This window comes from Anopheles bellator, chromosome 1, assembly GCF_943735745.2.
Source record: "Anopheles bellator chromosome 1, idAnoBellAS_SP24_06.2, whole genome shotgun sequence".
In the NCBI taxonomy this organism is placed as follows: Eukaryota; Metazoa; Arthropoda; class Insecta; order Diptera; family Culicidae; genus Anopheles; species Anopheles bellator.
The window spans coordinates 18,103,024-18,128,673 of NC_071285.1; the positions used below are offsets into that span (position 1 = coordinate 18,103,024).

Consider the following 25,650-nt stretch of genomic DNA (forward strand, 5'->3'; position numbering starts at 1 on the left):
ATGATTACGTTTGAACTCGATTGAATTATATCCGTGTGGTGCCTGGTGCCACTAGTAGTTCCGAACATGTTGGAGCACTTAGAGAGGACCAAAAAAAAACATACTCGTTCGAACAATCGATTAATATATGAAAGCCAGCTATTGTCGCAGGATACTCAAATTCTGAGAGAAACATAGGTCGTGATGCTCCATTGTCAACGGGAGCATGATCTTCGAGCATATCGAGACCGCTAACGGGCTAGTTCTCTTGTGTTGGTTAACCAACGGATGTGGTAAATTTGCATTCACACAAAAGGCAGTTTTATTTAATTTTCTCGCTTCATGTACGAACTTCGGATTCGAAAACTATTGGACCGGTAAAATTGAGATGCTGTCAAGAAGCGTTATAAACAGAACACTGGGATTAGAATCTCTTGTCCCATAAGCCCTTCAATTCTTCGATTCAAATGTGGACTAACGTGTCCGATGCAATTAGAGCCAGATGAATAACCACAGCCTCAGGACCTGTTCCAAACTACGCCGCTTATGTCCCAATATTCAGGGCTCGTGCTTGGTTATGCTTTGTAATAATAATTAGGCCACGGCGGCCAGGTGATCAGGTCGTCGTTGCCGGTGTCATTAATTAGAACCGAATATAAATTTTAATGTCCCATTTATATAATGTACCGTTGCACACATTTTGCTGTTATTGTATTATTCAAATGTTACGTTGAATCCCAAAACGGTAAACCACAAAAACCATTCGCTTGTTTTCCCGAATTTACATCTTTCCATCACGTTCATAGTTCATTTTATTAGCAAAATGAAATGAGGCAATGTCAGCCACTAATCAAGGGTGCATAGAGATCGACGGGGACTCGTTGCCGGGGATTCTCACAGAGAGAGAAGGAGTGCCCTCATTATTTGACAACCTCGTTAATTACTCGTAAATATGTTTCAGTACAACTCAAAGGAAACTCGGTGAATGAATCGATCGGCTTTTTGTTTGCCCTGTGTCTGACGATCCTGACGAGGGGTGTCCGGGACTGGGCCACGGAACTGTAAGGACACCCAATTTTAAAATCGCCATAATTAACTTAACGTTACCAGGTCGGGCAGTCGGGCTCCGCGAACAGTTCGCAGTTCGCAGTTGACTGAAATGAGGGAAAAAAGATACATAACAACAGGCCATTTGAGCTTATTCGGGTGCATAAGTGCGAGTATAGGGCATAAATTTGATTTCCTCCCGGAAGCGCAGGGACCCACCGACCAGCCCAAAACCCACTGAAGCACATAATTGCGGCAATAACGATAATTACTGCTTCGCGTTCGCGCCGGATGCAATATGGGTGTCATAATTCGGAGGCCGCTGACCACCAAACGCTTGCTTCGGATCCGGAGGAGCGCCACCAAATAAAAAAAATTGCGACTAGGATACGAACCGTGCTTAGCTTTGGTACTTTGTTCAACAGTGTTGCACTAGTGCAACAAATAATGTTTCGCCATTTTTTCGGATTTCTCTTTAACATACAGAAGCGTGTCAAAAATTGGCTCATCCGCTAAAGGTGCGAAACGCACGCGAGCCGAAAGGAAATTTGATTTACAATAAAACGCGAGAAAATGGGTCACTACCATCCCCAACACAAGAGCAGACAGCCAACGGCTTTAATTCAATAATTGCTTTTTACCATCTTTCAACAGCGCGGTGTTGCGGTGAATAAATCTAGTTAGGTATTGTTCTCGAGATGAAATACGTAATGGATGAGGGATTGGCAACTTAATAATCTGTTATTGGAAATTAACTTTTCATTTGATTGCAAAGATCAGAAAAATTCAATAGTACAAATGCAATACATGCAATAGAAATGCAATATGTTTGTATTATTGTATGTATGTGGTATAGTTCCTGCCCTGTACATATCTTTTAAATATGTTAAACGAACATAGATGGTAATAAATTACCCTCAAACCAACTTATAATTGTTTTCTAACAACTTTTTCAATTCCGGGGCTGTTTTCACTCACGTTTTCGCACTCAGCCAAGCAGTACGCAGCTCACGCAGAGTTGACTGGGAAACGTCAGAAGAGGTCGAAAACTGTAAACAGTAATCTTCGTAAATAAACAAACATCATCAGTTCCCGAACTGTACGGAAAAATTGTGATGGCAAATGCGAGCTCAGCCAAAAAAGCACGTCCCACAATCAATGTGGCGATACACCCGAACTCCGTTACTCCACCCACAAACGGGGGAACCAGTGCGTCCGATGGCGAGTATAAGTTCATTTTCTACGACGAGATAGCGCAAATCATGCGCGGTTATGGTGACTGTGAAAAACCGCTACGAGAGTCCGTGATTCTCGTGGAGAAAATAGTGCTCCAGCAACTTCGGGGCATCATGCAGGAAGCGATCGACCATGCGATGTCGCGCCCAAACTCGCCTACGCTTTCGCGGCGCGACTTTGAGTACATCATGCGCAACAATCAGGTCCGCGTGGCCCGAATGCAGAAGTACTTTCGTGACATGGCCATGATGAAAAAGCGGCTGCGAGACATGTACGGCGATCGGTTCTCGCATCTTCATCTCGGGGCCAACTCGGAACCATCCGATGACGACTCGGATCGGGAGGCGCAGGAAAAGAAAGACGAGGAGAAGGTGCGCCGGTTGGTTCGTGCGGATCACATCTCGCAATTCCTGTCCGGCAAACAGTACGAGGAGTTTAACTTTGCGCGCCGCACTTCCTTCATGCACCGCAACGCGGAAACAATGAAAAGCCGGATGCGAGCATGGCTCAACATCCCGGAGGATGTAAACATCACGCAGAGCTGCCTGCTAACGTTGGCCTACTTGGCCCATGAAACTATTGCGGTGCTCGTAGACTTCTGTATCCTCACGCGGCTCAACTCTTCCAACCGGGTCGTCGAACCATACAGTCGAATTACTTCATCAGGTGCGTATGAGTGTTTAAAGCAGGCAGAATGGTTGCCTTACATTCATGCTTTTTGTCTAACGATAGGAAAGTCCCACAATATGCTCCACCTCTGCTCGGAAGTTACGCAAGGAAGAGGCCTCGACGGAGTGAAACCGATCACGCCCCAGGAAATTCACGAAGCAATGCGGCGACACAGGCAAATGGCTACGAGAAGCTCCGGTCGCTATCGGAATGCTCTCAATTTCAAAGCCCCTTACTTGGCAATGTAATGTATGGCGGACGTTACGGAGTATCGAATGTAGATCCGTCGGTGGTCGAATAACACTGGCCAATAAATGTTCATTATTCACCATCTATTTCGATAACATCATTATTAACCGTCAAGAGAAGATCATCGTTTTCATCGTCTAATGCACTTTGATCTAATTTTTCAGACGCCACCCTGCTGGCACTACTTTTCGCCCTTTTGCTGCTCGGCGCGGTGCTATCCGCTGTCGATCGTTTCGGGTTGCTCTTTCGTTTAGCTGCCGGTTCTTCACTGGATGTACCATTGGTAGTACCAACTAATAACCTGTGAAGCTCACCGGGACGAACTGGCAACTGTTCAGTACTGGGTGGTAGCTTTTTGTTGCCTCTCGTGATGTAGCTAAGTGTTGAGTACGGTGTGTAAACAAAGTCCTCCTTTAGATAGTCGTGCAATATCAGAAATGCTACGATCTGCTCCGCCACACCACGACTAATGAACGGAGCCGGTGTGTCCAGACGAAGTTTCACCGGTCCTTTGTGCAACCACGCGTCAACCAACTTCAGGGGAGTTATCTTCGTTTGGTACTGCTCGGAGCGGTCGATAATCTTGCACAGCTCCTTCAGATACGGCAGTGCGTCAATCTCCCGCGGAACAGCCGTATCGCGATTGGCACACCGGTCGCACATTTCGTTGCAGTCACTCGGTCCCCACACTGCGGAGAAATGTTGGCCAATAAGTTTTCGCCGGCACCTAGTAGGAAGAGGAAAACGTATCGCGTTTTAGATCAATCGTTCAACCGAAGTCCAATCGGCGACTTACTCGCTCGTGTTGATGCAGTATTCCACCATCGAGTACGCATTCTTCAACCCAGTGTACTCCTCAAACATCATCGTGGAGATGCGGAACATGTCGGCAAAGTGGTACAGCAGAATGCATTCCGCCCGCTGTCCATCCCGTCCGGCGCGGCCAGTCTCCTGGTAAAAGTTATCCATACTCTTGCTCAGCGTGTGATGGATCACGAACCGCACGTCCGGCTTATCGATGCCCATTCCGAATGCGACCGTCGCAACCACCGCCTGCAATCTGTTCGTGACCCACAGGTGATGGATTTGTGTTCGCGTGGCACACTGCAAATTGGCGTGGTATGCTGCCACCTTGAGGCCACGCTCGTTAAGTTCACTGCTGATATCCTCAGCATCCTTTATAGAAAATGTATACACGATACCGCTTTGCTTACGGAAACGCTTCAGCAGCAAGCTGGCCAACAGTTCGTACTGCACCATCTTGCTAGACGGTTTCTCCAGAACGTGATAGTACAGATTCGGGCGATTGAAGGTGGCCACAAACATAATCGAGTTCTGGATGCGCAACATTTTCTGCACATCTTCCGTAACCTTTGCTGTTGCCGTTGCCGTCACGCCAAGTAGGGGCACCTTTGGGAACAACTCTTTCAGCACTCCGAGGTACTTGTAGTCTGATCGAAAGTCGTGACCCCATTGTGAACAGCAGTGTACTTCATCTGTGAAGCAAATCTCAACTTTAGCGACTGCAAGGCATGCACACAAAGCGAACACTTACCGATCGCGAACCGGTCAAGATGGCCAAACTTATAGCACTTTTGGAGGGCCGACATGAACCGTTTGCTCTTTGCCATCCGCTCCGGTGTCACGTAGAGTAACTTGAGACTAGGTTTCGATGCACTGCTAAAATCTTTTAGCACTCGACTAACTTCAGACCTTTCGGTGGAACTGCACAGCAGGTTTGCTGAAATGTTTAGCTTCTGGAGAGACCAGATTTGATCTTCCATCAAGGAAATCAATGGCGAGATCACCACGGTCAGTCCATCGGTAACGAGAGCCGGTAACTGGTAGCACAGGCTTTTACCACCCCCGGTAGGTGCCAGCAGTAGTACATCGTGTCCGGAGAGGAGCGCATTGATTGTTTGTAGCTGCTGTGCTCGGAAATCGTTCAAGTGAAAAACCTCCTTTAGAACCTTCCGAACGCTTGCCGACCAGCCAAAGTCTTCCTTTTCCCAATCCTGCAGTGAGATTTTTTGCGATTCCTTGCGGACGCGCACGTGCTCGATGGTTTCTTTCAATTCCAATAATTTGGCCCGCTGGGATTCCAAACGAGAGAGCTTCTGTTCGACACTTTCCAGCTTTTGTGCGATGTGATTCGCTTCTGAAGCTAGCTCTTCTTCGGTTAAAGATAAAAGTATATCCATTTCACAGAACGATTTGTTCGATCAGTCCCATTTACAAACAGTTGTCCACGCTGTGTTTGACATCTCCCGTCAGCATCCGATCTGTTTACCAACAGAGAACGGCTAGGCAGCAGAGACAGTGGCGTAGACTTGTTTCATTGAGATAGGTTGTTACGATTTGTTTCAACATAAACTAATTTACTACTAATCTAACTAACTACTAGTTTTCAACATAAACGAATCTCCGAATCTTATCTGGATCGCCAGACGCGCAAAAATTTGGCATTTATCTGAAATGGCAAAAACGTTTCGTAGCGCATCGTCTGGCCCCGCAGATTGAATATTTAAACGGAAATGTGCAAGAACAAGACCATAAAGTATAAACAATCTCTTACTGTCAGATTGTCACCACAATTAGGTGAGTGAAACAATAATAACATTTCAGTGCATAGGAAAAATCAGTACAATGCGAAACAATAAACATAAAGTACCTGTTCGAAGTGGCATTTAAGAAATGTGTTATATTGTTCCACGGTATTCAAACACTAAAATCAGTCCATTGAAGCTTCGGGCCCTGATTTGATAGCAATGTCTTCGAAGGAAACGTAATCCAACTTCGTATACTTTGCCAGCGTAAAAAGCTCCGAATCTATCAAGTACTATTTCGTGGGCAGCAGGATCAGACACCATGAGCAATAGCAACTGCATTTGTCGCCTTTGTATGGCTGAAGGAGTGGAGCCCGAATCCGATTTTGAACTTTTAAACCAAAACGAAGATTTGCAGCAAATCATTCGTTCATTCACCACTGTTGAGGTAAGCGCTTTATGCATTATCGTCTTTTCGTCCGCCTTAGCTTCAATTTCGTTCATTGTTCGGTAGGTAATTTTGAACACCAACTGCCAGTACTTCATCTGCTCGGATTGCCACAGTGCTTTGCAGGGCTTTCAAGCATTTAGAGATCGCTGTATTATAAATGACGAAATTTTTCGACACAAATATCGCAGCCATTCTGAGCAACCCTCCAATACATCTTACGACTCTTATGAGTTGAAAGCGATGAGTAATTCGTTCGATAGCGATCAACTGCCCCATAAGGTGGAAGAGATAATCATTGAACCAGCCGAGGACACATATCAGGAGGAGTCCGAAGGTGGCGAATATTCCCCAACGGTCAACCGGCAACAGGCTCCGACGAAACGGAGCAGAAATAAAGCTGTGCCGACAGTCACCAAAAGCAACAAGCTTCCATGTATTCAATGTGGCAAAATGATTGCCCGAAACAACATGAAACAACATCTGTTAACACACGATCCTGACCGGCCCAAAGTGGTCTGCTCGTACTGCGGAAAATCATTCAAAGATCCGGCGCGAATGCAGTTACACGTCAACAGTAACCACACGTTGGAGAAGAAATATCCCTGTGAAATTTGCGGAAAGACGTACCTTCGGCCGAATTCACTACGAGATCATATAAAAACGAAACACACCAACGACAAACAGTACGAGTGCAGCGAATGTGGCATATTGTTCAACAACTGGGCCAAACGGTGGCACCATTTCAAGAAAGAACACACAACTGCAAAACCGTTTGCCTGCACGTACTGCGATTGGGCGTTTAAGTTCAAGTTTGTTACTAGTTCTGGCACGTTGCAAGGACATTTCTTTTATCCCTTGCTTTGTCTCTTCCAGGGGAGATCTAACGTTACACATCCGCAAGCACACAGGAGAGAAGCCCTTCAAATGTGACATCTGTGGAAAGGCCTTCAACAAGAGCTATAACGTGGTGATACACAAGAAATCGCATCGGAACGTTGTGCGAAAAGACGCATAGAAGTAAAGTGTTTGAATATGAGCCCCGTTTAACTGTACATCCTTACGTTCAGAAATACAATTCCACGCCGTGTGGAACAGGTTTTTAGCTACGAAGCATGGACGAGTAAGTAGATTTGAAAGAACATTCTTGATTTTCGGGTTGCCTAAGCTACTTGTACCAGCAAGGATCACATAATCGAGCAAGAAAAACTATCACTGTCCGCCGTGTGCGGTCCTCCGCGAAGTTCTTTGGATTTCGCAGCGAGATACGATCCTTCATACTCCTTTTGCATATGTTCCGGCAGTGGTTTTGACCAATCTTCGGGTGGTGCCGTGCGTTTGGTCCACACGTTATTGCTGTAGTGGGCCCGCATGCGTTCCTCCCGCCGGCTCGCCTCACTTTGTATCAGCTCCAAAGCACTCTTCGTGTCGGTGGGATTCTTCTCAAAGCGTGTGCAATTGTCGTAATCGCGCTTCCACTGGTTGCAGTCGATCGATTCACCGTGGATGAAATACTGATGAAAGCGGGCTTTGATGCTGGTGCAGTCGTCGTACTCCTCATTATATAAGTAACACGGTCGTATCTGCCGTGGGGTTTGCACAGGTTTAGTGGCTTTCGGCCTGTCCCATACGGGAAAAGGACCCAATACATACCGACCACAGATTTTTAAACACTTCCTCTTCCTCCGGCGTTTTGGGTTTGATCGTTGAAGCTGCTTCGTGAATGGTCATTTTGAAACTCACAAAGCAAAAGTAAATGTTTATTTTTGTGGTGACAGCAGCAAGGGCTTGTTTCGCGCACTTTTGACAAGTCTGTACTCAGTATTTAAAGCCCGGTCCACACGCTACGGTTTTTTCATAACGATTTGCAACGGCAGATGTAGTATACAAACTTGGTTCACAATTAATGACTTTCTTTTATTAATATCTGAAAAAATATATTCAAGCTTAGATATAAACTTATGTTCTTCGCTCCTTGGGGCGATTAAAAAAAACTTCATTATTATTTATAACTGCTAAACTGAACTCGTCGAGATATGGATGCGAACTGGCTTAACTTACTCCTGTCTTGTCCTATCTGGCCCCAACTGGACGACCTAACTCTAGCCAGGGAGTATTGAAGTTCTAGCGCGATCGGGTTTCGTCTGCTTCCGCTGCCCGATCGTAACCGTTGTTGATTTCGCGTTGTTCTCGGATCGTGGGATATGCTGACGTGGAGCGACACTGTCCGTAACTATATACAGTAAATAAGATACGTGCCACTGATCCTACATCAACAAACCACCTAACTGTGATGGGATTTCTTATGTATAACAACGTTATAGCTTTTACTGAATGTCTTTTTACAGATGTCACACGAGAAGGGTTTTTCGCCGGTATGGGTCCTAGTGTGGACAGTTAGATCACACCTAAAACGAGATTTCAAGGTGAGAAAAATGGTTCACCATTAAGGCTCAAAAACATCCTTTACTTAAACTTGTAAGTCTTGTCACAGTACTGGCAAGCGAAAGGTCTTGCAGTCGTGTGCTCCGCAATGTAATGATGTCTTTTTTTGGAAAAGTTGGAAAACTTCATGCCACAATCCTTGCACTCGTACCGTGCCTCCACGGAATGTCTTGAAAGCTTGTGCTCTCGCAGAGAGTTCGGCCTAAGGTAGGCGACTCCGCACACATCGCATTCGTACTTTCTTTCGAAAGTGTGATGACTGTTAATGTGTACGTTTAGGAGTTGCGAATCTTTGAAAGTCTTTTTACAGTGCGAACAGCTCTTCTTGGGACGGTCCGGATTGTGCGTGGCCAGGTGCTTGCTTATGTTACTGCGCACTATCATCTTCCCACACTGTGTGCACGCAATCATCCGCGGCTTTATTGCTATTTTCTTTTTCACTGGTTTGTGGTTTTCCTCTGCCTCTTTTCGGCCGGATACCGCAGTGCTAGTTTGTATAAGGCGGCTTTGCGATCTACGACTTACACCGGAATGCGTAGATTTAGCGTGCGATCTCCTGGTAGCTTTGCTGTTTTGAGCTGTTTCCGATTGCTCCCATTTTGAGACAATGCTTTCGCTCAGTTTCACCGTCTCTATCAATTCTACACCCACATCCTTTTCGTTGATGTCACTTGCCGAACACGATTGCCGCAATCGCAGCTTAAATATCTCATTATTTTTTAAACACCGTTCACGATACTCTTGAAATTGCGTCAACAGAACCTCGCAATGCACGCATATGAATATCAAAATACGCTGTATGGGTTCAGCGAATATCTGGAATTGTCGAAAAGAACATACTTGTAATAGGGACCCTTGAGATAGATTCAACTATCATACCTTCAACGATGTAAATGTTTCAATGCTCTGTAGAAGAGGTGCGTTACTTAAATTAAGCTCGTTCAAATCGTCCCGTTCGTCCCTCAGGCACAGGCGGCAAATACTTAGACAGGACATGATTCCAAACAGGGGCAGGACCAACAGGAATAGAACAAAAAGGAATGCTTGCCGGAACAAACAAGGTCAATCCGGAATTCGGTAAATGTTTACAAACACTCGTTAGTTCTTTTTTGACATTTCGCGGGATAAGTGTTTAGTGACACTGTCGGGCCACACGATGCGCAACGAAACGTTTTTGGCATTTCAGATTAATTGAATGATATTCAATGCTTATTTGAACTTTGAATAAAAAACATTTTTTAAACGAAATCGTGTACGTTTCATTCTTGCAAAAATAACATAAATGAAAAGTGTCTTCAACATCATTTTATAGGGTCATGGGTCATTTATATCTAGATTAATTTGAAACCGCGCAAGCACGATGACAGATCCAGGAATCAATGTAAACACTGTTTTCGGAAGCCGGTTAGTCGAAGAACATCACAAACAGCATCGATTGCGATCCAATTTCCCGTAACATGAAACAACCACCTCAACAATGATCCAAAACGAGAATAGTCGCGTACAGCATGTGAAGCTGCGGTTTGCCCGGGAGTTCAACATCAAAGTAATCGACGACTGGCTCACTGGATGTGTATCGTTTTGTTTGGAAGAAAACCCCGGAACGTCCAACGAGGATCTGTTCCAGTTCGCGTTCAGCCAATGGTTATTGGCAGACCTTAACGAAATCGGGGTGTCGATGCTACCACCGGGATTTAATGGAAAAACCGAGAAGCAAGTGCTGAATGGCACATTTCCCGTCCAATTGCACCAGTTGATCGACATCGGTAAGAAGGGGTTATCTACGTCGCCGCACTGATCGACTATGTTTTTGTTTCATTTCGTTCACACCAGCCGAATCTGCTTACGATCAGTGGAGAAACATGCACGATAAAAAATTGGACGAAGCCGACGACGAAGTGCAGATGCGAAAAAGTCAAGCGACGCACACCAAAAAGTATTCAATCAAGCGCCTGTTTTCTTACAAGTAGAACAATGATCTAAAACCCTTCCCGTTCAAAGGCGCCGAATGCTGAAGCTTACCCTTACGGATGGAAAACAAACGTTCTGTGCTGTGGAACACAACCCAATAAAGTGTCTTACCACAAAGCTAGCCCCGGGTGTGAAGCTACTTCTAACGGGTCCGCTACGCAGCGTCAACAGTGTGGTGTTTCTGGAGCCCAAAAATGTGCGTGTCCTCGGAGGTGAACTGGATGTTTTGCTCATCAGTAACGCGTACGAAAATGTGCTTCTTCGAGCTATGAACAAAGCCATCACACAGAATCCCAAGATCGACTACGAAGAAGCGGATGTGGTTGAGAACCGTGGCCGACCTAACAGCCACAGCCACATCAAGCCAATCACGATGGGTAGCCGTTCGGTTCAGGGCGAAGGAAAAGTACACAGAAAATCGCCACGGGTCGCTGTTGATGACGAGGACGACGATTCCTTGCTGCTGGCTGTCGATCTGGACTCGATAGAAGGGAGCCAACCACGGAGTTCTGTTGGTGGTGGAAGCAAACCAGAGCAAGTGCCGGCCATAAGTACACTGATGGATGATGACGAAATGGAACAGCTGGTGCATCTGATCGAAGATCCGTGTGAACCGGAAATCATGAACCATCAAGTATCCTCCACTCGACATTCGCAATCCTCACCGGTGCAGTCCAAACCATCCTTGAAGCCACCACCGCGTCCCGTGGAACCAGATGAAGAAGACATTGACATGATGAACATGTTAGAGGATCAGATTCAAAACGAGCTGCGCGATTTTCAACCACCACCGTTCTTGGAAGAACCGGAAGAACTTGAACTTCCGCAAGCAAAGAAAACTCGTTTGGTCAGCGATTATCCAGCACCCCCCGTATCAGAGGTACCTCGTGAAACGGCCAACAACACTGCTACACTGTGGGAAGCTCGGGAAGCGGAAGAAAATTCTGCGACCATTTCCACCCCGTCCCAGGCCAGTAAAAAATTCAACGATTTCAGCGCCTCGTGTGTCTTCGAAGACAGCCTGGACTGTTTGGAGTTACATGATGCGCCCGAAACAAGCACACCGCCAACCAGTATCCTGTCCCCAGCCTATCCATTCCGTATCGAGGGAACGAGCTTGAGTACGATCGAGCAGATCGTGGCACTCACGGAGAGCGAGCGAGCAGGCGCAAGCTTCGTCGTGTACGGGGAAGTGAGTGATGTTATCGAGAGGCCACGCATACGTCAGCAGGTATGGCACTTGGGTCTGATGCTAACGGATCATTCGCTCCCGATGCTGTCCGTCCAGCTGCACACTACCGTGACTCAATCGTTGGTACGCACCGAGCACGATCCTGGTGCGCTGATGCGGATGAACCGAACCGATCGAGAGGGCGCCCTTCAGTTTCTCGGCACGATACTGGCCGAACTGAATGAGGTGCTACAGGAGATCAAATGTTTTTGGCTCGTTGTCTACCCGAGGCCAGGTGCTTCCGCGTCCGATCTGCCAACGGTGACGGAGACGTACCGAATGAATGATGAACGTGGAGCTGTTTTGCGGGACAAGATTGTCAAGGAGAACTGTAGTCAGCTAAGGCAAATGTTGTAGAGTGACCAAGAGTGGCTTTTTATAATAATACAGTTGTCCTTTTTTATTATTGCTTTCTCGTGCAAAGAAACAGAAAAGTTTACATTACATTGTTCACATATTCGCGCATATACAAACATTCTATCACATTCACATTATAAAATTAAAAAAAGACGGACATAGGCGCGCGCTACGCTACAGTTGGTGGCAGTCCGATCTCGATCGTGACCTGCTCGATCATTCATACCGCGTCAATAGATTGAAACATAAAAGTGTCCTTTCCACGTAAGGAGAAAGAAAGAACATTGCGTCACGACGAATCTTGATACGAATCACCGGAGCGTCGAGCAGCAGTTTAGCTTCTGTTGAAAATGGCCAACTTCAGCTGCTCGTACGAAATCCACATCACGATGTTCCACGAGACGAGCCGCGCAAAGGACGGCACGAAACCCTTGTAGAATGCCGCCATTCCCTCCTTGGCGCCCATCCGGATGGCACAGTCGATAGCACCGCGGTACTGCCCGCGCGGAGAGTTCATGTAGCGGGTCTTGACCACGTCCACCGGTGAGGCCACTACCGTCGCGGCCAGCCCAGCAACGACAGCGGCCGAAAAGTGACACCGAATATCGTTGGGCATATGGGCGTATAGGAGCAGACAATCCTTCACGACGTCGTAGCAAACGATCTCGGCCACGTTGACGATTGCGTTCCGTCCCACGTTGGGCATTGCTCCGCGCCACAACCCGCGCACACCTTCCTCCCGGTGAATCGTACGGTAGGCTTCGAGCGTCGAAGCGTACCGACGGCCGGTGGCCGAACGCGTTGCCGCCTGAAATCGTACCTTCACCACGTCGGTCGGTTGGGCGACCAACACGGCCGCACCGCCCGTTGTGAGGCCGGCTAAAACTCGGGTTCCTATTTGAAGACCAGCTTCATTTTCTGGTGTGCGAAAACAGAGGAAAACGTTATCGCCATGGAAAACCGTGGCCGCCGTTAGTACTCACCTTTGAGGATGGAACCGTAGAACGTCTTCACGGTATCATATAGACCGAGTCGGATCGAGCAGAAGCACAATTGCCGTTGCAGGCCCGCCGAAAGGCCATTGTACAGGGTGCGGAATCCTTCCTGGCGGGTGATAGTCGTAATCGTTCCGACCAGACCGCGGTACTGAACGTGCTGGGTCGCAGGTACGGGCATAGGGTTCAGCTTTAGCGAGGCCGGTGTGTTGACGGCCGGTGTCATAGCCACCGTACGCAACGGCTGTTCGCCTTGAATCTGTAATGTTTTAAACGGCGAATCGTTTATCAGCACACGTATCGGAAATATACCATCCAGCGGACGCGGAGAAATCAGTAATCTTATCTTTCAACTATCTCTTCCTTGTAAGAGCGCTTTATGTAAAGTGTTTCTAGTCGGGTTCATTTATTGGCCAGTTGGGCTCATCTATTGCGGTTTCGGTAGATCGAGGGCGCATTTTCGACTCGATGACCCCTTGGCCTTTGCCGTCTTAACACTCTGAGTGTCGTCACACGCGTCCACTGTTTCGCAATACAGCACCACAAGCAGGTGCCCTACTCTAAGCGAGCGCCAAGCAGAAGGACGCAGATGCTGCGTATCCGGAGTCCAAAGTCCCATGGACACGGGCTGTGCCCTACTTCCTACGTCTATACGGATGCTGTACTGTGGTGTGTTGCATCGATCATCAACGGCACGCAAAGGGTTACGCGTGTCGCGCGCCACGATCGTAGGCAGAAATGTGAAACTTGTCAGTTTGAACTTTGTACCGCAGGCGACTGGCCGGACGCTCTGTCCAACGGTGCTTCAGTCCGTCCGCCGGTGTCGAAGGTCTGTCGACACGCGCTCATTATGATTGCAGCGTCGGCGGCGATCATCGAACCGCAGCGAACGTAGCGGAACTGAGAGAAGTAGACGCGATCGTCTAGGGTAGTCGATCGCCCTTACTTACGGGTAATCGCTCGCTAAGAAAATGCAATGCCCTCCTACGATCGCGGAAGCAAACTGTTTTAAAAACCGCTTGCAACCACGTTGTTATTTTGAATCGGCAAACCGCGGACGAGACCATTGGCTACATGTTCTACTTCGGGTGGCTCTTTGCATGTTATGATCTGTAACCTTACGTGTATCCAACGTACCTGTAGCCTAACCTTGGCTGTGTCCAGCGGGAATGTGATGAAGTCGGCAAAGCAGGCCGCGGTGCCGGCCGTCAGGAGCTTCACCGGTACGGAAGCCGTCAGCTCTGACGTCTTTTCCGAGGTGCGTCGTTGAAAACTCATGTTTGCGTATTTTTCTTCTTCTGCCGTGTGGTGTGTTTTTGTTTCGAACAGGATGTATCCTGGAGAGAGAGAGGACGAAAAACAGTCGAAATGATGAAGCATTTTTTGAATGGCGGTTTTTTCATGATTAATAATAAGTAGTCAAATCAATTGCGTGATGTCGTCATTTAGGGCTTTCGATTGCGTGAATTAGGATGGGCCAGCCCACATGGCAACAAGGCGCCATTTGGTGACAAAAAACACCAAACCGCCTTGAGATAGCACCCTAGAGGAGGGAAAAAAGCCGCGTTTAATGAACGCGCCATCGCCAATCGCGACCGCCAATTGGCTCGGGCGTTCGGGGCCGGTCAGCTGATAAACCGGTGGCCGTCGGTGTGCTTTGTCGCTCGGTGGGGGCTCGTCTTCTGTTGGAGAGATCTTTACGACTCGGCAACCGAACACACAGGGTTTTGTCTATCCACGACGCGTCCTCTTGTCGTCACGTTACGATCGCCATCGCCATTGTTCAAAGGGTGACCAGAGGATCGTAATGGTGCGTAAACCGATGAGATGATCGCATCACTCATAATCACACTTTTGCGGTCGCTAACCGGCGATCCGTTTCGTTCCTACCGTGTAGCCAGTTTAGCGGTTTAACTTAGCTCAATGCTAACACAAAAACGAAAACGGACAAATTAGTTTGGCCAAATTAAGGCCGACGACGACGCGCTCACGGAACGTTCTAACTTGCTAAGCCCTTTAGTGGCTACTGTGGCCGATCGATCGATGGCTTTGCGGCCTGGGGTCCTTGCCCTAACGACTAATCTGTTCAGCAATCCAGCCATGGGCAGCCAGCGCCCGTTTATGACAATCGATTTGGGAGCGTGCTCATTGAAACAGAAAAGGACATCCGTATCCATTCCTCTCTATGTACAAAACCTTCCCAATTACTGTCGCACTCAGGTAATTTAACAGGTTAACGAACACAGCTATTTTAACCAGCAACCGACAGGTACTCAAACCGGAATGAGCTAGACACAGGGTAAAGTAGAAAACGCATTAATAGGACACTAATTTAACGAAACAACGATCGCAGGTAACTAAACCGGGAAACACCCTTCTGTCGGCGTCATCTTCCGACCTTGGCCAGAAAGGAACGTTCCTTCAACACATCGGCTGAGAAACAGTACACGTTTTGAGAACACGTTGTTTATTTGGTGCTACCGACTGCCGCAATTTTGAAACCTTGCTTTGACACAACGATCGACTCTGCTCACTTCCGGTTAAAACGGTATTTCGAAGGCTCCCCAAAAATGATGGGGCCTTTCCAAAAGGTGAACGCAATCGGTTGCAACACCGAACACAACAAACACTCGCCGTATGAAATTACGGTCTCACTTGAAACGAAACTTACACAATAGTGACGCTTAATATTTATCGACGCGTTGTAGCAGCGATTGTGGATGATTTGTTTCTACTCGCAACCTCCGACCGTAAATCGCGCATTTGCCAATCCAACCGAAATTCAGCTCCAACGCACTTCCGTTTCGACTTCACTTTCAGAGCTGCAGGAGGTGGAAAGCATGCGGATACCCGCCGCACCGACCAGCGTTCGCTGGAACTTCCAAAACGGCACAGTATGGCCGAGTGACTGCGCGGTCTCATATAAATAGGCTCGCGGGCTGCGCTCGCCAGTCCGCGCGAAAAGCGCACGACGACCAGCAAAGCGCCATCGGCAACCAACACTTTATCGGCGAAGAACCGCGACCAAACGTAGCAAACCCTGGTCAATCGACCCACACGGATCACGACACGACATAGTGGTTTAGTGGTTTGTTGTGACGAGACAGCGCGTGGAAACGGAAAAGCGGACTTCGGATCGTCGTTGGTAGGGAGGCACCTGATCGGCCCGATCGACCGGCCATCTTTGTTCGGAAGCGATCTTGGAAGGCGCGTTCCTTTGCACCAGGATTGGGATCGATGGAAGATCAACTGTTGCTGATCGATATGAGTCAGTCGTCAGTTCGCGACGCGTCTTCGGTGCCCAGCTGCTGCTGACCTGGCAACCAGGCAACCTACGGAAGAACCAGAACCTGCGACAATCGTGTTTATGTCCTGTTCTCTATCGTTCACCCACGCGAAACCGCGCTAACCGCTTGTTCAAATATTATTCGGCTCTATGCCTTCGGGTGTTATTTCGTTTCTTATTTTTGGGGTGCCTTAGAAACAGGGCCCGCCATTGCGAATCAGTTCAGTAAATAGTGAAGAATAACCAATTTTTACCTACAACTTAGAAGATGGGCCGATTTGACGCATCACTTATCAGGCAGCATCCGTCGAAGCGGGCAAATGAATGGGATTATGTTATCTTTTCTCATTGTGTGATTCTGTCATGATTGCTCGGCGTCTTCGTGCGCCGTAAAATCAAAACGCAAATTGCGCCGATTTCTTGCTCATGACCCGCAAGTGACCTCTGCGGCAACAACAGTTTAACGATCTTCGCACGCACGGAGACTTTCGAAAGACTTGTTTTGTAGTCAAAGCATAAGAGGGTTTCGCGGCGTTCGATCATAAAAAGACGGGTTGGGTAAAAAGGGCACACACAGCTCCATCGCAGCACGTTTCCGCAGTCTTCTCGCAACGGTCCCCCCCGATCGTACCAAGAACGAGAAGGCAGCGAAGGTCCAGATTGATGGCTTCGCTCCGGCATTCTTCCGTTTCTGCGTCGCAACACCGTGTTATCAGTATCAGTGGAGGCCAATGGTCCTCTCAAAGAAAGGTGTGTCCTCACGACCGAATCGGACCAATCAGCTATCAGCTGCGGAAGGAATGATTTTGATATTCCACTTTTCGGGGTCACGGCGTCGGCGTGATCGCGATTGAAAGCGGGACAACGAGAGTAGCAACAAGCAACTATTATGTTTTGATTGTGGCATCATTTTCGGGGCTCCCGAGGACCAAATTGATGAACTCCATCACGCCACCCTTCGCGTCGAGGTTAATAATATTCATTGACCTTGTGTTCTGTTCCGTCTGGAGAAAAAGCTCCTAACGGCAGATAATTGGCACTTGATCAGCGGCCGGTCTGATCGAACGATCCTTCAGCATCCGAATGTTCTTGAAGGTCACACTGCTTGGGTCTATCACCAGGGGAGGACGTTGGGCAAGAATTATATAATCTTTAGCAAACGTTTGCCAAAGTCAGAGAGGATGCTTGTAAACCTATTTCCATGTACAATGCAAACCATTTTTCGGGTTTCTCTCTAACATCATGAGTCTCAGGCAAAAATGTTTTAATTTGCCTTCTGTAATATTTTTTGTTTTAAATAGTTAATATTGGTATTGTACACATTTTATTCAAAATTTCAACTGGTAATTAAACGGTTTTAATTTTCATGTTTAAACTGTTCAAGTAACGCTTGAGTACCAAGAAACGCTTGGTTGGCGACAATATTTGAGGGGCCAGATTCACGCACAGTGAAACGTCATCCGAAACGTCAACTGGTCTGTGTTTGGCATCATCATTGGAAACACGAAACGGGAGCAAACAAATCTTAAATTACATCAAACGTAGGATACTTTTACCTGCCGCAATGGCTCAAAATAGGAACGAGCTGCTGGCGGTACTGGCACTGGTGAAGAAGTATAATTTAAAGGTATGTACAAGTGTGGAAACATGAAACGCATTCGGGTGCTTCGCTTCCAATTGCCGTTGTTTACATTTCGTGTCGCTACGCATTACGTTTTCAGTCCACCGAAGAACTCTTGAGGAAGGAAGCCGGTCTCACCGACGTCCCGGAGAATGTGGCGGGAGAAGCCGAAGTGAACAGTGTGCTAGCCGCGTACAAGAGTGAAGGGGATCCGGATATTTATGAAAACTCGTACATGGAACTGCGAAAGTTCGTGGACGAGTCATTGGACATCTACAAGCACGAACTGGCCCTCATTCTGTATCCCGTGTTGGTGCACATGTACATCGAGCTAGTGTACAACAGCCACGAACAGCAGGCCAAAAAGCTGATTACAAAGTTTGGCCCCGAGCAGGAGTACTACTATCAGGACGAGCTGGCCAAACTGGCGATGGTCACAAAACGAGACCAGATGAGCGGCAACGATATCACCGATACGTTCAAATCGAATGCCTTCACGATTCGAATTTCGCGCGATACACTTTCGCTGCTGAAGCGGCACCTGCACGAGAAGAAAGCTTCAGTCATATTAAACATCGTTAACGAGCACATGTACTTCGATCTTTACGAGGGAGTGGCCCGGAATAAGGCGCAATGTGACGCCACGTGTGGAGCGATGACGGGAGAAGCGAAACGGCAAGGTTTGGAATGGCGAGATTAGTTGTGTAGTAGCAAAGACATCAAAAACATATTTCACATTGCTCTCTTTTGGCAACAGATAACAAAATCAAGGTTTACTACGGGCTGCTTAAAGAACCGGACGTACAAACGCTTGTCGCTGCTCCGCCGGAAGAGGACGACGACATGGATCCGGATGCACCGGATAAGCCGAAGAAAAAGAAACCGAAAAAGGATCCATTGTTTTCGAAAAAATCCAAGTCGGACCCGAACGCACCACCGATCGATCGCGTTCCGCTGCCAAAGCTCAAAGATGCCGACAAGATGGAAAAAATAAAGTCTCTGCGTGAGGCATCGAAACGCGTGAACCTTGGCCCCGACTCGCTGCCGTCGATTTGCATGTACACCCTGTTGAACGCGAACTACACTGTGACATGGTAACGATCTCTGGCGATCTCTTGTGATGGTTGGTTGTGAGCTAATCATCGCCTCTCTTTTCGCTTTAGCGCCGATCTGTCCGAAGATTCCAGCTTGATGGCGGTGGGATTCTCCGACTCGGCCATCAAGGTGTGGTCGATGACCCCGGTAAAGCTGCGGGAAATGAAGAGCGCAGAACAGTTGAAGGAAATCGATCGCGATGCCGAGGACGTGCTGATTCGCATGTTGGACGATCGAAGGGCAGAATCGTGTCGAACGCTGTGGGGTCACAGTGGCCCCGTGTATCGGACTTCCTTTGCACCGGACCGTACGATGTTGCTCTCGTGCTCGGAAGACTGCACCATCCGTCTCTGGTCGCTGCACACCTGGACCTGTGTCGTCGTGTACAAGGGCCACCAGTTCCCGGTGTGGGACGTTCGCTTTTCACCACACGGGCACTACTTCATGAGCTGTTCGCACGATAAAACGGCACGGCTGTGGGCGACCGACTCGCATCAACCGTTGCGCATTTTCGCTGGCCATTTGTCCGACGTGGATGTTTGCATCTTTCATCCCAACAGCAACTACGTGGCAACCGGGTCGAGCGATCGCACCGTGCGCCTGTGGGACGTGTGCGTGGGCAACCATCATCGTTTGCTGACCGGCCATAAGGCACCGATCCATTCGTTGGCCTTTTCCATGTGTGGCCGTTATCTGGCGTCGGGATCGGCAGACCATCGGGTGCTCATCTGGGATCTGGCCCACGGGCACCTGATAGCCGCACTAACGGGCCATTCTGCTTCGGTGCACTCCGTGTGCTTCAGTCGCGATGGTACGATCCTGGCCACCGGTGGCCTTGACTGTGCCCTCAAGCTGTGGGACTTCACGAAGCTAGTAGATGACATCAGTGGGGAAAACGTGAACGTATCGCACAATCCGGATGTACGTGATGGTGATCCGTATCTGATGCGTACGTTCCCCACGAAGCAGTCTCCGTTCTTGACGTTGCACTTTACGCGTCGTAATCTGCTGCTGGGCGTTGGCATGTTCGATCTCGCCATTTAGAGGGAAGCATTTGAATTTGTAAGAAAACCACACGTTGTGTGAGCATTTATGAATAAACATTTTCATTTAAACGCCATGCGTGACTTTCATTGATTTCGTTTACGCGACATCGACATCAATAAATTTGCTGAGGAGCATTGTGAATGGTTGAACAACACACTCAAAACAACTTCTTTTTTTTGCATTTGTTGCCCATCACAACAAAGTTTAATGTCAATGTCAGTCTCATGGCTGCACGTCGAGAGCGAAAGGCCAAGTGAATTGTGACACGCATCCCAGATGGGAAATACGCTCCGCTGATGCGGTCACACTGCGCGACTGACGTGGGCCGCAAACGGTATCAACCATGCGCCTCCACCAGTGCGAGTCTTACTTAAGCAAACAGCCGTTTGTTTGATTTTTATTAAAAATATACCGATTTTCTCAGTTTCTTTGCATCATTCTTTTCGATCGTACTCTACGCTAAGCTGGACCGACCACCATACAACATCTCTCTGCCAACGAGAGTACGTAAGCCTTTGCGGGGTCGCTAGTTCCATTTCGTATTCGCTTTCTGATCATCTCTTGGGGGGTATTTTCAGCGCTCCCAGAGATCCAATCTCTTACTCTCGCTCGCGCCGAAACGGTCGCTAGGAATGTGTGGTTCTCTTCTCCCCATTTTCCCGGTTTTCCGATAGCTACGCAACGATCATCTGACGCCAGAACTAACGTGTACGTCGAAAATTTGCCCAGCTTCACTCCGACCGTCGTTGTTCGTTTTCAGTCCTAGCCGAACCAGCGTTACGGAATTACACGCTGCGCAGTGCCGAAAGTAGTGTCGTGGGCCATTTTGAAAGTGAATCTAATATTGGATCTCAAATCAGACCCCTCCCCGCCGCAGAGTGGCAAAAGAACGTGAAACAGAACAGAGCCAGACGAGTAACAAACGAGCGAAAGTAGGTGAAATGGATTATTTCAAACAGCATACATTATTGAGACATTTCTGCGAAAGTGTCCCACGGTGGGACACTGCGGTAAACGTTACAAAAGCACGGCACGGTTTCGATCGTGGATCGCGTTGCCATTTTGATCAGTGATCCGTGATCGGTTCAGTGACTTTCACATGCGCCGCAGATTAGAGATTTAGTGAACGATCTTGCGTGCAGCATGCCTGCCAAGGCGAAGCGTGGTCAGCAGAGAACTCTCGCTTGCTGGCAGAAACCCGTTCACTCGTTTCTACCGGCCCGATTGCGTAATACTGCGCAGATCGGCATTCGGTCACCGTTTGTGGGCCTTAACGATTTTCTTGATTTTTGTTTTCAATTTTAATTTATGGTGGCTTTCTGAAAGATGTACCGTTTCGAAACCGTTTCGAACCTTTGCTTTATGAAACGGATATTGAATCTAGTATTTCAGGCGGCCATGTGGGAATTCAGCTTCAAACGCAGCTTCAGTATTGCGCAGCACAACGATCAGAAGAGATTTATACAATTGCAGGATACAGTAAGCTTACCTGTGCAGATGGCAGAACATTCTTATTCGTTGGCCGAGTTCTTACCGACGGCTACAAATCCCCGGTGAATGCCGGTTCACGCGGAATGGAAAACGTCGTAGTCTCCGTCGCGACACGGTGAACGAGAGAACTCGGCGCTAGGTCCCTGGTGGAAAGCAGTGGGAGAAGATAATAATAGCATTTTTGTTGAAACTGTGAAAATTTTGTCGTTAGAGCTCTGTGTCTCGCACTCAGCAGGTCGGGGCCTCGCAGCCGATTCGGCTCTGCACGGCCGCCATCCGGCTTGTCGCCCTGTTTGATGCTCCCTCTCGGGGCTTCTTCGCTTCCCAGTTTCCTTTGCATGTTGTTTTCTTTCGCTTGCCTTCCACATTCACGATGTCCCATTGGGCGAAGAGCGTTTTCTCTTTTTGGAACACCTTTTTCCTCTAATTTGCTTCGGGTATGTTGCTTGCTTACGGTCTGCGCGACATTTACGATCAGTGTAGCGAGTTCCCCCGGTGTCGGTTTGGTCGCTGGGCCGCTCGCTGCGCATCCATTAGCATAGCCATAAAAAATCTAAAACCACCGTCAAGACTGTTGCACATAATTAACTTTTTTTCAGTCTACAAAAAATACTCCAGCACTGCACCTCCTGGTGCAACAGGACACCACAACAGACTCTGGCGAGCAACGGCCTAAAAATGGTCCAATATTGTTAGTGATGGAATAAAGTGTGCGATTATTGCGAGGGGTGTTTCGGGAACCAGGAGACAATACAGTGCCCCGCGCGAAAGAGCGTGTCACGCTAGAAGCGTACATTTCGGTCTATAAATACAAGAATTCACTCTCTTCGCCTTTTGGTTTCTGGCTGTACAGTTTGCCTTTTATTTCACCAGTTCTCAGCCATCAGGCCCGTCCGTGGTTCTAGAGTGGAAAATTTAATTCTTAAGTGCGCCCGTGTGTCAGTTAGCTGCTTAGGTGCCACGCTCGCCCCACTGAGCCATCAAGTCCTGTTTTGCTCTTCCACTTCGCTTCGACGCTCTGCAACATTCTTCCGACAGTGAGTCAAATCGCCCTAATCGCCTGTTGTACGTTTCAACATACCGAAATACGTGTATCACTCGCAGCCAGCTGAAATTCTTGATTAAACACGGAGTGAATGTAAACACGCGGTTTCTTGCCTTTTCGCCTTCTGACCGCCGAGCACCTTTGCGCGGCCGTTGCGAGATTGCTTTCTGGGTTATGCGATCGGGTAGTTCGCCTCGAGGTTCCTTTTGCCAACAGCTTCCACACTAGCAAAAAAAAAAATCTTTCTATGGTTAGCAACTCACAGGCGGATCAACAAAAACAAAAACGACTCATGGGGGCGCATGGTTGTTTACTGTTTTTCGTTTGCTTCGTTTTTGCGCGCATTATGAAAGAGAAATGTGTGTTGTAATATTTAAGGCATACAAACCGAAAACCTTGAACGGCCACAAACTAAGCAAGGGTTACAAATGAGCGACAAATATTTATCAGCCAATTTTACTAGTGATAGGCGCACGCTATTACCAACAATATTTTTACTTGAATGAGGTGTTCCTCATGTCCGAAAATTCCGCCATCATTTAACAGTCACAAACCACTTTGGCTAAACCATTTTTCTTTTATTTCAAGTTCAGTTTGCAGCTTATTCCAACACAGACCATCGAACGCATGAGTCTCCAAATCTGTTTGGCGCACGTTCAAAGTTGCCATATCCTTCCTTTTCTCTCGCTCTCATTCTCTCTCTCTCTCTCTCTCTATCTCTCACTCTATATCTCTCTCTCTCTTTCTATCTTTTGCATTCACAACCTTGAAGGTGTAACAACATTTGACCTTTTCCGAAGGTAACGTTCGAAAATTGCAACATAAACCCCCGTCGTACGTTAGTTTAGGTTTTCCCGTTTCAGCGAACGTGACAGTGACTCTTCCCGCGAGCCGTGAATTAAAAATACGGCCAGTGAAGTATTGTACGCCACACCCCGACATTTATCGGCAGCGTTTTGTCACGAAAAGTTGGGACAAAAAGGGGGAATGCGACATTGGAAACATAGCACATCCTCCTACTTACCCATGTTCTAATGCTTGCTGGCGGAGGCCGCGACTTGGGCCAGAGTCAGACGGATACGGGTGCCGTTTGAAAACAGAGTTTATTTAAAAATATAAGGAGGTCAATGGCTCTCGCCAGCTGATGGGAAATGATTAAACGAATGTTAGATGAGTGAAAAATATCTACAAGCAGCTTGCTCTCAATGGCATCCACAAATCCTTACCCGGGATGAGCCCGGGATTTTCTCCAGATGATCGTTGGTTATAACATAGACCTATCTATCCCTATCTTGAGGTCCATCTTTTAAAAAGCTTTTTTTTAAATAACTACTATGTGTATCTGTGGATTATGCTAAGCGGAGGCGATCGAATATAATTAACCAAAGAACTAGTCTCAAGTGGGACAAAGCCGTAGTTGTGTGCGAAGCAGTGGTTTCCGTTCCGCGCCTTATGATGATGTTCGCATTTTTCAACTTTCGCGAACCGTGTACACATTTAGAACTAAATTTAGAATCTCTAACCGCCCGCCCGTCCGTAAACAGTATTCCGACGCAGCCTGTATCAAAAACGGCAAAAACGGCGTCGGTGTATAGAAACACGATCGGCCACACATTTCCCGGGGGCGGTGGTCCGGGAGCTACACCAAGGGAAAAGTGAGCGAAGGGACGAGATGAGTTTTCGACCAGCCCGACCGTCAAACACCTTCGATACATGAGCGGCGGTTGGAAAATATATTATTATCGTGTATCCGTGGCGTTCGATGGGTGCCATTCAAGGCGCTTTTTAATGAATGTTTTCTATTACACCAGACAACCGCACCCTTTCCATCGTCGCGGAGCCAGACAGGCTGTGGAATGGCCAAGAAAGGGAAGGCTAAACCCGGGGTAGGTCCTACCGATGTGGGGCAGGAAACGGCCGCTCCGGTCGTTGCTCCACCTCCAGTTCCGGCGGTCGCTGAGAAACCCGTGAAGGACGACCCCGCCAAGCCGACCAAGGAAGTGGCCGCTCCAGAGAAGAAGAACAGCCAGCCGCCAGCAGCGAGTGGTGAGAACGAGTTGAGTCGCAAAAATAGTCGCCGCAACAGCAAGAAGAAGCCGGCCGCACCGCAAGCTCCGGTTCCGGAGCAGGAGCCCAAGGATGACGGGTCGTCTACGAAGTCCCTCAAGAAGCGGCTGCGCAAGAAGCGCACACGGTTGGTGCACGCGCTGGGAGTCGCCGAGGCCCACCCGTCCAGCGAAACGGCCCAATCGCTGGAGGAGCTGCGCCAGAAGATTAAAGCCGTGGAAGGTTTGCTCAGAGACGTGCAGCTCAAGGCAGAGGAGGAACAGAAAAAGGTCGACGGCCTAAAGGAAGCGCAGGCGGTGGCCCAGCCGCCAAAGGACAAGCCCGCGAAGAAACAACCGGAGCCGGAACCGAAGGAGTCGGAGCGCAACCGCAAAACGTCAGAGTCATCGTCCAAGAACCTTTCCAGCGAAAAGACGCGCAAGGAAGCGGAAGCCAAAAAGCTGGCCACCGAGAAGTCGCACATCCAGAGCGAAGCGAAGCGTTTGGTCGAGGAGCGAGCCTTGAAGCAGCAGGAGATGAAGCGGCTGATGGAGGAGAAGGCCAAGAAGGATGCGGAGGCCAAGATGCTGCTGGAGGAGAAGGCCGCCCGGGAGGCTGAGCTGGCCAAGCTGACGCAGGCCAAGGTACGCGTCGACACAGTTGAGCAGAAAATCAACGAGCTCGACCAGAAGGTTCAGCAGCGCAAGGAAACCGACGCCAAGGCACCGCTGACGGCACCGGACAGTCCGAAGCAGAAGAAGGAACAGGCGCGCACGCGCAAGGATTCGGAGTCGGTCCAAAAGAAGGAAGCGGAAGAGAAGGCCAAGAAGGACGGGGAAGAAAAGG

General features: G+C 48.4%; 9 protein-coding genes across 10 annotated transcripts in view; 5 read left to right on the top strand and 4 right to left on the bottom strand.

Moving 5' to 3' along the window:
• The first annotated feature begins 2,129 nt into the window (after positions 1-2,129).
• On the top strand, positions 2,130-3,224 carry LOC131216579 (uncharacterized). Its single transcript, XM_058211109.1, has 2 exons — positions 2,130-2,928; positions 2,995-3,224. Exons 1-2 carry the CDS (start codon positions 2,142-2,144, stop codon positions 3,177-3,179), a joined length of 972 nt encoding a protein of 323 aa, XP_058067092.1. The 5' UTR covers positions 2,130-2,141; the 3' UTR covers positions 3,180-3,224.
• A 28-nt stretch (positions 3,225-3,252) lies between these two features.
• On the bottom strand, positions 3,253-5,381 carry LOC131215148 (ATP-dependent DNA helicase Q1-like). Its single transcript, XM_058209533.1, has 4 exons — positions 4,736-5,381; positions 3,977-4,676; positions 3,495-3,907; positions 3,253-3,263 (listed from the first exon to the last, which is right to left on the bottom strand). Exons 1-4 carry the CDS (start codon positions 5,379-5,381, stop codon positions 3,253-3,255), a joined length of 1,770 nt encoding a protein of 589 aa, XP_058065516.1.
• A 439-nt stretch (positions 5,382-5,820) lies between these two features.
• On the top strand, positions 5,821-7,273 carry LOC131209810 (zinc finger protein 100-like). Its single transcript, XM_058202957.1, has 3 exons — positions 5,821-6,174; positions 6,241-6,986; positions 7,051-7,273. Exons 1-3 carry the CDS (start codon positions 6,049-6,051, stop codon positions 7,190-7,192), a joined length of 1,014 nt encoding a protein of 337 aa, XP_058058940.1. The 5' UTR covers positions 5,821-6,048; the 3' UTR covers positions 7,193-7,273.
• Positions 7,274-7,292: 19 nt separating this feature from the next.
• On the bottom strand, positions 7,293-7,937 carry LOC131209821 (UPF0545 protein C22orf39 homolog). Its single transcript, XM_058202968.1, has 2 exons — positions 7,828-7,937; positions 7,293-7,757 (listed from the first exon to the last, which is right to left on the bottom strand). Exons 1-2 carry the CDS (start codon positions 7,903-7,905, stop codon positions 7,362-7,364), a joined length of 474 nt encoding a protein of 157 aa, XP_058058951.1. The 5' UTR covers positions 7,906-7,937; the 3' UTR covers positions 7,293-7,361.
• A 482-nt stretch (positions 7,938-8,419) lies between these two features.
• Positions 8,420-9,310, bottom strand: LOC131205250 (zinc finger protein 177-like). The gene is made up of 2 exons (XM_058197267.1): positions 8,645-9,310; positions 8,420-8,582 (listed from the first exon to the last, which is right to left on the bottom strand). The coding sequence occupies exons 1-2, from the start codon at positions 9,028-9,030 to the stop codon at positions 8,459-8,461; spliced, it is 510 nt and encodes a 169-aa protein (XP_058053250.1). The 5' UTR covers positions 9,031-9,310; the 3' UTR covers positions 8,420-8,458.
• Positions 9,311-10,033: 723 nt separating this feature from the next.
• LOC131205696 (recQ-mediated genome instability protein 1-like) lies at positions 10,034-12,243 on the top strand. Its single transcript, XM_058197908.1, has 3 exons — positions 10,034-10,385; positions 10,453-10,555; positions 10,621-12,243. Exons 1-3 carry the CDS (start codon positions 10,097-10,099, stop codon positions 12,176-12,178), a joined length of 1,950 nt encoding a protein of 649 aa, XP_058053891.1. The 5' UTR covers positions 10,034-10,096; the 3' UTR covers positions 12,179-12,243.
• On the bottom strand, positions 12,209-16,046 carry LOC131205697 (dicarboxylate carrier SLC25A8-like). 2 transcript variants are annotated; one of them, XM_058197909.1, is made up of 4 exons: positions 15,845-16,046; positions 14,311-14,510; positions 13,162-13,432; positions 12,209-13,096 (listed from the first exon to the last, which is right to left on the bottom strand). In XM_058197909.1, exons 2-4 carry the CDS (start codon positions 14,449-14,451, stop codon positions 12,513-12,515), a joined length of 996 nt encoding a protein of 331 aa, XP_058053892.1. In that variant the 5' UTR covers positions 14,452-14,510; positions 15,845-16,046; the 3' UTR covers positions 12,209-12,512. The 2 variants fall into 2 exon arrangements, with proteins under 2 accessions (XP_058053892.1, XP_058053893.1); XM_058197910.1 differs by lacking the exon at positions 15,845-16,046 and adding an exon at positions 15,064-15,192.
• Positions 16,047-17,969: 1,923 nt separating this feature from the next.
• On the top strand, positions 17,970-20,236 carry LOC131212420 (transcription initiation factor TFIID subunit 5). Its single transcript, XM_058206281.1, has 4 exons — positions 17,970-18,086; positions 18,181-18,760; positions 18,838-19,174; positions 19,244-20,236. The coding sequence occupies exons 1-4, from the start codon at positions 18,024-18,026 to the stop codon at positions 20,217-20,219; spliced, it is 1,956 nt and encodes a 651-aa protein (XP_058062264.1). The 5' UTR covers positions 17,970-18,023; the 3' UTR covers positions 20,220-20,236.
• Positions 20,237-21,007: 771 nt separating this feature from the next.
• LOC131215149 (axoneme-associated protein mst101(2)-like) overlaps positions 21,008-25,650 on the top strand; it is a 10,556-nt gene continuing 5,913 nt past the window's right edge. The window contains exons 1-2 of the mRNA XM_058209534.1: positions 21,008-21,154; positions 24,570-25,644. Of these exons, the coding sequence (XP_058065517.1) occupies positions 24,615-25,644 (1,030 nt within the window). The 5' untranslated portion in view covers positions 21,008-21,154; positions 24,570-24,614. The remainder of the gene's footprint in view (positions 21,155-24,569; positions 25,645-25,650) is intronic.

Bases quoted from the DNA above. Each gene is read 5' to 3' on its own strand.
- LOC131216579 (XM_058211109.1), top strand. From the start codon at position 2,142: ATGGCAAATGCGAGCTCAGCCAAAAAAGCACGTCCCACAATCAATGTG. The intron at 2,929-2,994 runs GTGCGTATGAGT...GTCTAACGATAG, and splicing joins CAGTCGAATTACTTCATCAG to GAAAGTCCCACAATATGCTC.
- LOC131215148 (XM_058209533.1), bottom strand. From the start codon at position 5,381: ATGGATATACTTTTATCTTTAACCGAAGAAGAGCTAGCTTCAGAAGCG. The intron at 4,677-4,735 runs GTAAGTGTTCGC...TTTGCTTCACAG, and splicing joins TCTTGACCGGTTCGCGATCG to ATGAAGTACACTGCTGTTCA. The intron at 3,908-3,976 runs GTAAGTCGCCGA...TCTTCCTACTAG, and splicing joins TACTGCATCAACACGAGCGA to GTGCCGGCGAAAACTTATTG.
- LOC131209810 (XM_058202957.1), top strand. From the start codon at position 6,049: ATGAGCAATAGCAACTGCATTTGTCGCCTTTGTATGGCTGAAGGAGTG. The intron at 6,175-6,240 runs GTAAGCGCTTTA...ATTGTTCGGTAG, and splicing joins GTTCATTCACCACTGTTGAG to GTAATTTTGAACACCAACTG. The intron at 6,987-7,050 runs GTTTGTTACTAG...TGTCTCTTCCAG, and splicing joins GATTGGGCGTTTAAGTTCAA to GGGAGATCTAACGTTACACA.
- LOC131209821 (XM_058202968.1), bottom strand. From the start codon at position 7,905: ATGACCATTCACGAAGCAGCTTCAACGATCAAACCCAAAACGCCGGAG. The intron at 7,758-7,827 runs GTATGTATTGGG...ACCCCACGGCAG, and splicing joins TGTTTAAAAATCTGTGGTCG to ATACGACCGTGTTACTTATA.
- LOC131205250 (XM_058197267.1), bottom strand. From the start codon at position 9,030: ATGATTGCGTGCACACAGTGTGGGAAGATGATAGTGCGCAGTAACATA. The intron at 8,583-8,644 runs GTAAAGGATGTT...ATCTCGTTTTAG, and splicing joins GACAAGACTTACAAGTTTAA to GTGTGATCTAACTGTCCACA.
- LOC131205696 (XM_058197908.1), top strand. From the start codon at position 10,097: ATGATCCAAAACGAGAATAGTCGCGTACAGCATGTGAAGCTGCGGTTT. The intron at 10,386-10,452 runs GTAAGAAGGGGT...CGTTCACACCAG, and splicing joins GCACCAGTTGATCGACATCG to CCGAATCTGCTTACGATCAG. The intron at 10,556-10,620 runs GTATTCAATCAA...TCCCGTTCAAAG, and splicing joins CAAGCGACGCACACCAAAAA to GCGCCGAATGCTGAAGCTTA.
- LOC131205697 (XM_058197909.1), bottom strand. From the start codon at position 14,451: ATGAGTTTTCAACGACGCACCTCGGAAAAGACGTCAGAGCTGACGGCT. The intron at 13,433-14,310 runs GTACGTTGGATA...AAAACATTACAG, and splicing joins CAGCCAAGGTTAGGCTACAG to ATTCAAGGCGAACAGCCGTT. The intron at 13,097-13,161 runs GTGAGTACTAAC...TTCGCACACCAG, and splicing joins CTACGGTTCCATCCTCAAAG to AAAATGAAGCTGGTCTTCAA.
- LOC131212420 (XM_058206281.1), top strand. From the start codon at position 18,024: ATGGCTCAAAATAGGAACGAGCTGCTGGCGGTACTGGCACTGGTGAAG. The intron at 18,087-18,180 runs GTATGTACAAGT...TTACGTTTTCAG, and splicing joins TGAAGAAGTATAATTTAAAG to TCCACCGAAGAACTCTTGAG. The intron at 19,175-19,243 runs GTAACGATCTCT...TTTTCGCTTTAG, and splicing joins GCGAACTACACTGTGACATG to CGCCGATCTGTCCGAAGATT.